This window comes from Nanorana parkeri, unplaced genomic scaffold, assembly GCF_000935625.1.
Source record: "Nanorana parkeri isolate BGI_ZX_2015 unplaced genomic scaffold, ASM93562v1 scaffold313, whole genome shotgun sequence".
NCBI classification, from domain to species: Eukaryota; Metazoa; Chordata; class Amphibia; order Anura; family Dicroglossidae; genus Nanorana; species Nanorana parkeri.
This window is the reverse complement of record NW_017306581.1, coordinates 1,381,571-1,391,508: the sequence shown is the minus strand read 5'-3', so window position 1 is coordinate 1,391,508 and position 9,938 is coordinate 1,381,571. Positions and strand designations below refer to the sequence as shown.

The following is a 9,938-nucleotide window of genomic DNA, read 5'->3' as shown; positions in this document are numbered from 1 at the left end:
TGACACCATGATTTGTGCCCATTGTCCCCCTACAAGCCCATGCTGGCCGCCCCTCTGTCTCCCTGACCTCCCCCTTATGTTGGGAAGTCTCAGCAGCTGGGCGACCCGTTACCTGTGTGAGAAGCGGGGGGGAGGGGGCGTGACCGTCCGCTCAGCACATGTAGGTGTTTGTAGGGATGGGGAGGGAGCGAGGTGCTCGCTGATTGGCTGAGGGCTGACGGTCCAGGCACGCGTCTCTGGATGTTCTTATAAGAATCCTCGCGTGTCCCTGTATAGCGGCACTATAGACGGAGCGCAGCACCGGTACCCCAGCCATGGACACAGTGCTGGAGCAGTTTACAGGACTGGAGTCCTTCCCTTCCCCATACTTCGATGAAGAAGACTTCTTCACCGACCAGTCCTCCAGGGACCACCTGGACGCCGAGGACTTTTTGGAGGACGATGTGGACTTCTTGACCGGCCAGATCCAGGACTATTATAAGGACAGCCGCATCCTGCACGGGGAAGACTACTGCGACGCCGGCAACTTCTCCTTCTCGTCCACCTCGTCCTCTGGGGGCTTCCCCTACGACTGCGGGGAGGTCGGCTGCGACCTGTCCCCGGGCATGAAGGGCACCGGCTGTGGTGCTGTGAAGAGGAGGAGGAGGATGAGGTCCGACGCGGAGATGCAGCAGCTCAGACAGGCGGCCAATGTCCGAGAGCGCAGGAGGATGCAGTCCATCAATGATGCCTTCGAGGGTCTCCGGACCCACATCCCCACCCTGCCCTACGAGAAGAGACTCTCCAAGGTGGACACCCTGCGGCTGGCCATCGGTTACATCAACTTCCTCAGCGAGCTTGTGCAGTCAGATCTCCCCCTGAGGAACCCAAATACCGAGAGCTCTCTGCAACCCAAGAAGGTCATCATCTGCCACAGAGGAACAAGTGAGTGCACACCTGGGCACACCATGGGCAGGGTATGGTAGACCTAAACTTCTGCAGGTGCTGAAGAGCAGACAGGGCTAGCACCAATACAGACCTAGGTACCCTGGGGAGGGAGAAAGATATATAGAAATGGACCTCTGTAGCAGCTAAAGAACAGCCCTAGCATGTCTAAACCTAGGAGCACCAGAGAGGGGATGCGAGATCTGAGGTTGTCTACACCATGGAGGTACAAGACCTGAACTGACACCTAGGAGGAAGAAAGGGATATGGGTACTAGAGCTTCTAGGGACTATTGAGAAAGCTATGATGCCCCAGCATGAGCTCAGGTCTCTTTTCTCTAATGCCTCTGAAGAACTACTTGCACAGCATGGGTCCCATTCTTAGAAACACTTGGGAAGTATACAAATGTATAGACTCTAGCTGCTGAGAAACTCCAAATCCCACTATAATTTGAAGCAGGTACAAGATCTTGTTAAGCCCTACTTCCAACACGAGCTCCCAGCCCCACTCTGGTACAGAATCACTTTATAGTTGTAGAGGAAGTAAGAGCTCTCTATGACTTCTAGAACAATAACGTGCAAGTCTGGGATCTGGGGGCATCCAAAGCTGAAGTGGACCTGTATGTGTCAGGGAACTACCAGTCCCAGAACTATCGAGGAGCTGCAAGTCCCATCATAGTGTACACCTGCTGACACTTGAGGACTTCTTCTTACTGCTGATAACTTCAGTTTCCTGGGGTGAATGGGGGGGGGGAGGGATAGGAATATAGGTTTTGTAGCTTTGGGGCACTACAAGCCCCAGCCTGAGTTCATCATTAAATTAATCTTTAGATCTTGCAGAATTAAAGTCCAGATAGAGACTTGGGAAGATACATTGGGGAGGTTTGGGACTTGGGTCAGGTGTTCCAGTTAGCAGGTCTTCAGAATTTAGGAAGGACCTTGGAGACTCTTTAATATCCACAACCGGGGTCTGTGACTTTGTCCAAGACCCCTAAAATCTAAATGGTTGTCACCCCAGTATGTACAGACCACGCTAAAGTTTATATTTCCACAGTAGATATTGGGCAATTATGTAGCCGAGTTGCTGTGTGCACCTGTTGGCCCCCTGTTCTTGTGGCACTACTGGTCCCAGCTTGTCCTGAAAGGGCACGTCAAGATTATTCATTCCTTAACATGTGGCAAAAAAAAGCCTGTTTCCTGAATCTTTTATTCAGTTTTAACTCTGCTTACTGACCAACTCTGCTCACTGCAGCCAAAATTAATGTTTCCAATCAATGATTCCAATTTTGTCAAATTGCTGGCTGCCGGAGGCTAGTGTCACCCCAGCTAAAAACAGAAACATCAACGCAGCCAGGCTGATTTACTAAAGGAGAGGAGGTTTATTATGCAACTATCTTATCCTATCTTATGGGTAAGATGAAGCTGTGCTCACTTTAATCATCCAATCATGTCAAGCCAAAATATATATTTTTATTATTTCTCTTACACATGATTGGTTCTTCAGATCTAACACAGCTTATCCTTATTCACTAAAATTAGCGAACATTCACTTTGCAAAATCAACACTCTTACAGGGTTATTCACAAAAGGGTGAAGAGTTTGGAGAAGGCAGGAGAAGTGAACAATCTAGGACAACATAGCTGATATGGAAACATTCTCCAATTCAGCTCACTTTCCAGTTCAGCTATGTTGTCCTAGATTGTTCACTTCTCCGGCCTTCTCCAAACTCTTCACCCTTCTGTGAATAACCCTGTTAGTAAATCGTCTGCAATTAGTGCCCTGTGCGAGGCATTATATGAATAGAGAACCACTGGGGACCTCTCTCATGTTTGTGAGACCGCTTCTAAAGACATTGCTTTGCATATAGAAAATCCTCAGATTTCTAAAAAATATGGTTAATAACATATAGCAGCAAAGGGAATCATTTAAAAATAAGAGAAAGCAGTTTTGCTGCAAACAGAACTGTAAAACCAGATTCTCCAATCTACATTGTGATGAGCAGAGTATAAAGCACATTAGTTGTGGAACCAGCAGGAGCCTCCCATAGGATAGGAAGTCATTACCTACCTACTCTACATATTAAACAGACAAAAGGCAAGGTGAATTCTGTAACCAGATGTGGGATAAGTTAGTAATTACAACTTTGATACATTTACCCCAATGCATCATAATCAGCACACCAATTGATTAGCATTGACACTTGCAGACAAGGTTTGCTGGCGATGAGTGGCTGTGGGTTCTCTAGCACTAATTAGGCAGATTAGGCAGTGACCAGCATTGTGGGATTTTTCACCATGCTGGAAGATCATTGTGATTGATTACAGACCATTCTTCATTGTGATGCTTTTGTAGTTCATTGGGATTTGCCCACCTGTGGCCAGCCTTAAAGGAAACCTGTTGTGAGGGAAATATGGAGGCTGCCATTGCCAATCTCTTTCTGAAAATGCTACCTCTCTGGCTGTCTTGATGACCTGGAACAAGTATTCAGAACTGAAGTTTTGACTTCCCTTACTGCATGCTTGTTCCCAGTGAGTAACTCAAAGTGCTGAATCCAGAGTAGCCAGGCCACTGACATTTTAGATTATCTTTACATGGTCCTGCCAGGCATAGAAATGAGCACACACCAGGATGTCTGTAGACACTTTTGTCTGTGAAGGTTCTCATGTATCCAGGTCATGGTATATCTGTAAAAAATAAGTCAAAGCAACTGGACGTGCCATACCTTATATATTCCCAGAGAATGTTTATACAAATCATTCTGAATTGAGAAAGCTGGTTGGATGACCAGTGAAACGTCTTCAAGAAATATACAGTTGCCTTGACTTATTTTTTACAGGTAGACATTTTTGGTCAACAGATCTTGAGGGGAAAAGGCTGTTGCCAAATTGGGTTATTTGATCACTCAATTGTCCTCCTAAAGTTGCCCATACACCTGCCGATTATCGTACGATAATCGCGGGTGATCCTGCGATCGTACGATAATCGGCAGGTGTATGTAAGGCGTGCGACCGTTTCTACTGTACAGTCGCACGCCTTTTGTCTTCCAAGCACGCTTTTTCGGAGGGTTAGTGGCGTGCTCGGAAGACAAATGTCGAACGGGGCGGTGTGCGCAAGCGCACACTGCCCGCTCAAGCGCACACTGCCCGCTCAGCATTGGACTCATCGGAAGCTCGCCCCTCAGCGGGGAGGGCTTGCGATGATCACAAATACGATCTGCCTGTCCAAGATGGGCAGATCGTACGAGATTTGAATTACCTTACAACCATCGCACAACAAAAGTCATGCGATGGTTGTAAGGTGTATGACCAGCTTTAGATAAGAGTAGTATCAAAGCTTCCTGCTAATGTTAATCTGTTAAAGAAAAACATTTTAGATCATATACAAATCTTTAGCTGTTTTGTAATGTCAGCAATTAGAGATGAGTAATCCAGATTGTGAGTCACTGCAAATCTGACCAATCAAAGGCACACAATAGTTTGTTAATTCTCCTGAGTGTGGGTGGGCATAACACACAGATATCTACCTTCGAAGAACTGGTGTGAAGATATCTACCTACCCTTCAGCAGATCATCCCAGCACCATGAGCCACCAAAATTCACCCGCTCTTTTTTGAGCTGGGGGCCATTTTTGCTGGGATTTAAAATGAGGGAACTGTAACAAGTACAGGTACAGAGGGAATATCCTCTAGTGAGGACACTTGTTCCAGTGACAACTGTCTAAGAAGGGGTTTCAACCACTTTGGAGTGATGTATTCTCACTTCCCATTGGGTTTTGAGACAGAAAGTGGAGGAAAATCTTCCCAATGGTATTCCCAGGGGGACTAAAAAAGATTTTGGTTTAAGATATGCTTTAACTTTAGGGCAACTCATTGTACTATTTGCAGCCTAGGTATGATATTCCTGTTCTAAAGCACAATGTTGTGATGACTGGCAACAATTAATGGAAACTAACCTGATATCTTTTTTTCTCTATCCTTTAGGATCTCCATCTCCAAGTGACCCAGATTATGGTCTTCCTCCTCTAGCTGGCCATTCTCTATCCTGGACCGATGAGAAACAACTCCGGGATCAGAACATTGTTCGGACAGCCAAAGTCTGGACACCAGAAGACCCCAGGAAACTAAACAAATCATCTCTGAACAACATCGAAAATGAGCCACCCCTGACGCTTTGTGTGGACGTTTAAATTGGACTTGCACTTTTTTGACACCTTTGTAAATATTTATTTGTATGAGTGTGTGTGTGTGAGTGTGTGTGAGTGTGTGTGTGTGTGTATATTTGTACATAGCTCACCTTGTGCAATGTAATTTATCATATCTGTACAAATCCAATGGCAATCAAGTTAATATTTATATATTTATTGCAATTTGTTTAAGTAAACCCGGAAATTGAATGTATAATTTATAATTAATTTAATCTGATATATGCAAAAAAGGAAGAAACATTTCTTAATCATTTGAAGAAAATTGAATATAATTTATTTTTTAATATTTCTCTTTTTTGAATAAAAGTTTTTTTACATGATATGCTGGTTTGTCTTGGAAGTAAACAGTACTTACTAAAGCAAGCAGAGAATAAGCTTGTTAAGAGCGCGGGTTTATAGGCCTGTAGTTAGACAGGATACAGAAGGGCCTTGGGTGTCTATATGATTTAAGTGGTGCTCCCTGTAACACCTGGTTCACACCTGTATGTTTTGTAGCGCGTTCAACGCTCTACAAAACGCTCAAACATTAAAATCCCAATGTTTTCTATGGGTATGGTTCACACCTTGCCGTATTTCAGCCCGTCTGAACGCGCTACAAAACGGCCTACGCCTGAAAAGGTACATGAGCTTTTTTGCGGTGTTTTTGTAGCGCGTTTCCAATGGGATACAGCCAAGTAGCCCTCGCGGTAAAAACGCGCGTCATGAAACGTGCGACAAACGCGCATATTCAATACGCCTTTGCCCCCATTCACACTGAGCGATTTATCGCGTGTTAATTCCCGCGATATCGCGGCTATTTACCGAGCGATATTGCTCTCCAATGCATGGCAATGGGGCTCTGTCCGTCGCTGTCGCGGGTCGTGTGTCGCGGGTCGTGTGTCGCTACAGCAGGACCCTTTTTGGAGCGGATTTTGCCGCGATTCTAGCTTGCTCAATGCAAGCATTTGCGCGATATCGCGCGACAAACGCGCAATATCGCACAAATGCAAATCGCGCGACAAACGATTTGCGAATCGCTCAGTGTGAATGGGGCCTTAGGGAGTCCTGGTGGGCTTGCAATGTGGATTAATGGCCAGGTGAGGCCTGTTTGGGTTAACTTGTCATAAAATTAAGGGCCATGACATAGTGATCCTGTTTCTGGGTGCAACTTGTCAGAGACATAAATAGAGTAGAGAGAACATTTTAATTTAAGAACAGGTTAATTGTGGCAGTTGCATGTGTGTGCATTTCATTTGGCAGTGCCGGATCTCAAATCTACCCCTCCGTAATTACTGCTTAAAAAATAATGTACCAAACCCAGACAGATGTGGCTTCTGACTGCTGCATCTTCCATCTTGGTTGTTCAACATCCAATTGGATATCTGATGGCCTTGACAGTTCATAGCAGCACATACATACAGCAGTTATCAGAAAAGAAAGTTGAAAGAACCTTAGTTTAAAGCATCAGTCCACCCTAAAATAAATAAATATTTTCAGTTATAAATATGTCAGGTCTGGTGGTCAGTGTCAGCCTCAGGCTTCTTATGTGTCTTGGATAGTCAGTAAGTGAGATCTCTCTGCCATAGTTCCTAATTCTGTTCTTGTCTACATGGTAGTTTTGTGTGTTCCTGCCTACCAATGCATGTTCTTGCTCCTCTATTGCCGCTAAAAATGAAATACATTAAGGATAGCAGGGATAGTGGGAGCCCTTATTATGGACAAGTGCGGAGATCTGGCAACCCAGTTCAAAGATCACACCAATCACACGAAAACCACGAAAACCAGTCAAACTATGTAAGAAACTGCCAGGGGGGTTACAATGGAACTATAGGCAATCACAATAACATAGCAGTTTTTGTTTGCTGTATCATAGTTTTAATAACTGTTGATCGTGCCATTAGACCCACAATTAAGTTTTTTTTATGGACCTGCAGCATTTGATTTTCACTGCAGAACACCACAACACACTGATGGCAGGGTGTCTGCTTTGTGGTGCCAGGTCTGGGTGCATTACAAGCAATAAAAAGAAAGGCACTGTACCATGCCTAGTTTTATTTGTTACCATGTTTTTAGTATGATAACACACGCAGTATCACAATGCATATATCTGGACAGAACCTCTTAGTTTCCCATTTATGTCACCATGCATAATGAAGGCAGTCATTTTTTTTTATTGAAAATGTTAGTAATAGTAGCAACCTACAAATCTTGCAGAGTCAGTTTTTTAAAATATTATACTGCACTGAATTACCGCTGTGTATTACGTAGCAAATTTCAGCAGTTATACCAATGTTATACTCTTATACTTTATCAGCCTGTGACTGCCTCTCTTTACAGCAGGTTATTAACTGCAAGTTGGGCTGATATGAACCAAAATGCCCTCCAATAAACACGGTGAAACATGCTATCAACATATCATGGGTCATGACCATACCCCATCAAAGACTCATAATTGATATACATACGAAGATTATGAGTTTGCAAGGAAAACATAATTCTTGCCTATTGGCTGTATGAAAGATGTGTGTTGGAGGTAGCTGAGTGGAGTGGGCTGTGGGAAAGGATGGGGTACTGGACCTTCTTGAAGTAACAAGTTAATGGGCTGAAAGTGATGATTAAAATAAGTCTACAGGGTTATTCAATAAAGTAAAGTGCATTACCGTTCAGTAAATCCAACTTTTTGTATTTTGTTCTTAGCTTTAAATAGAAGGGGGAATGGTTATGACTTCTTTTGGGATTGTTTAGGTTTTATTTTAAGTTTGTGTTACATTCCAAAGGTTTCCCTTTACTTCCATTCCTGCAGACACAGCAGGAAGTATGAAGAGTTGTGCTCTCTGTAGACACTTGCAACCTGAACAGGTGCCCCCATTGGAAGTTTTCCCCCCATTCCCTGTGACAAATCAAAAAGTTTGGTTGCCTTACCACTTTCTGGAACAGAGAAATTTGCCACCGGGAACAACAGTGAGGGTGAATGTCCTCAGCAAAAACACAGACAGCATGCAATGTAAACCTGACTGAGGTTCTAACCTCTCACCACTCTCTCCAAAACTAAAAAAAAAGTTTGGTCTTTACACACTTTAACCTGTGCCACCAATCAGAAATAATATTTCAGTTGTCTAATCTTGTTAATGCCTATATTAGCATTTTTCCTGCAAAGCCTGAATATGTGAGCTGATTACTTTCATGCCAAGTTGCCTTTATTGTTTTTATTTAATGTTATTGATAGAATATCCCCTTAAGGTACCCATACACCTTACAATTATCTGCAGATTTTCTGTGGTCGGATGGAAAAAGTGCAACAGATTAGCCCAGGTGGAGATTATTACAGTTACAGATGGATGAATCTGTTGCACCTTTTCCATCCGACCACATAAAATCTGCAGATAATTGTAAGGTGTATGGCCAGCTTTACACATGTATATTACCAATCATCTGCCTATATAGGCCATTGCTTTTTGAGATGTATCCATTTGGATATAACCCAGAAAATCAACACTTACCTGGGTCACCAATATCTGTTAGATTTGCCTTTCAAAGTAAACAGAGTAAACAGTCAAATAAGTTATCTGAGGCCAAGAGGAAAAAGTTTAGAAAGGCCTGATCTTACAGGAAACACTGCTGATCAAGGTGCTATGTCCAGTGAGTATGAATGGTATCAGAATGCTGAGTACAATGAGTAGGACTGTGGTCAAGGTGCTGTGTGCTGTGAGTAGGATTGTGATCAGGGTGCTGTGTGCTGTGAGTAGGATCATGGTCAGGATTCTGTGTGCGGGGAGTAGGATTGTGGTCAGGGTGCCATGAGTAGAACTCTGGTTAGCAGGCTGTGTGCATTGAGTAGGATTGTGGTCAGGGTGCTGCGTGCATTGAGTAGGATTGTGGTCAGGGTGCTGCGTGCATTGAGTAGGATTGTGGTCAGGGTGCTGCGTGCATGGAGTAGGATTGTGGTCAGGGTGCTGTGTGCAGTGAGTAGGATTGTGGTCAGGGTGTTAAATGCAGCAAGTAAGATTGTGGTCAGGGTGCGGAGTAGAGTGAGTAGGATTGTGGTCAGGGCGCGGAGTAGAGTGAGTAGGATTGTGGTCAGGGTGCTGCGTGCATTGAGTAAGATTGTGGTCAGGGTGCTAAATGCAGTGAAGAGGCTTGTGGTTAAGAAGCTCTGCTGTTCAATGGGTAGGATCCGGGTCAGGGTGCTGTGTGAAAAGAGTCGGTTTGTGGTCAGGGTGCTGTGTGCAGTGGGTAAGATCCTGGTCAGGGTGCTTTGTGCATTGGGTAGGATTGTGTTCAGGGTGATGTGTGCAATGGGTAGGATTGTTGTCAGAGTGCTGTGTGCAGTGGGTAGGATTGTGGTCAGGGTGCTGTGTGCAGTGGGTAGGATTTGCATTGAGTAAGATTGTGGTCAGGGTGCTAAATGCAGTGAAGAGGCTTGTGGTTAAGAAGCTCTGCTGTTCAATGGGTAGGATCCGGGTCAGGGTGCTGTGTGAAAAGAGTCGGTTTGTGGTCAGGGTGCTGTGTGCAGTGGGTAAGATCCTGGTCAGGGTGCTTTGTGCATTGGGTAGGATTGTGTTCAGGGTGATGTGTGCAATGGGTAGGATTGTTGTCAGAGTGCTGTGTGCAGTGGGTAGGATTGTGGTCAGGGTGCTGTGTGCAGTGGGTAGGATTGTTGTCAGAGTGCTGTGTGCATTATGTAGGATTGTGGTCAGTGTGCTGTGTGCATTGGGTAGGATTGTGGTCAGGGTGCTGTGTGCATTGTTTAGGATTGTGCTCATCGTGCTGTGTGCAGTGGGTAGGATTGTGGTCAGGGTGCTGTGTGCAGTGGGTAGGATTGGGGGCGGGGGG

At 44.7% G+C, this 9,938-nt stretch overlaps 1 protein-coding gene across 1 annotated transcript; it reads left to right on the top strand.

The window, feature by feature from the left end:
* The first annotated feature begins 314 nt into the window (after positions 1-314).
* PTF1A (pancreas specific transcription factor, 1a) lies at positions 315-5,108 on the top strand. Its single transcript, XM_018557963.1, has 2 exons — positions 315-924; positions 4,903-5,108. Exons 1-2 carry the CDS (start codon positions 315-317, stop codon positions 5,106-5,108), a joined length of 816 nt encoding a protein of 271 aa, XP_018413465.1.
* Positions 5,109-9,938: the final 4,830 nt, after the last annotated feature.

Coding starts and splice junctions, on each gene's coding strand:
- PTF1A (XM_018557963.1), top strand. CDS start 315: ATGGACACAGTGCTGGAGCAGTTTACAGGACTGGAGTCCTTCCCTTCC. Junction 925..4,902: donor CATCTGCCACAGAGGAACAA/GTGAGTGCACAC, acceptor TCTATCCTTTAG/GATCTCCATCTCCAAGTGAC.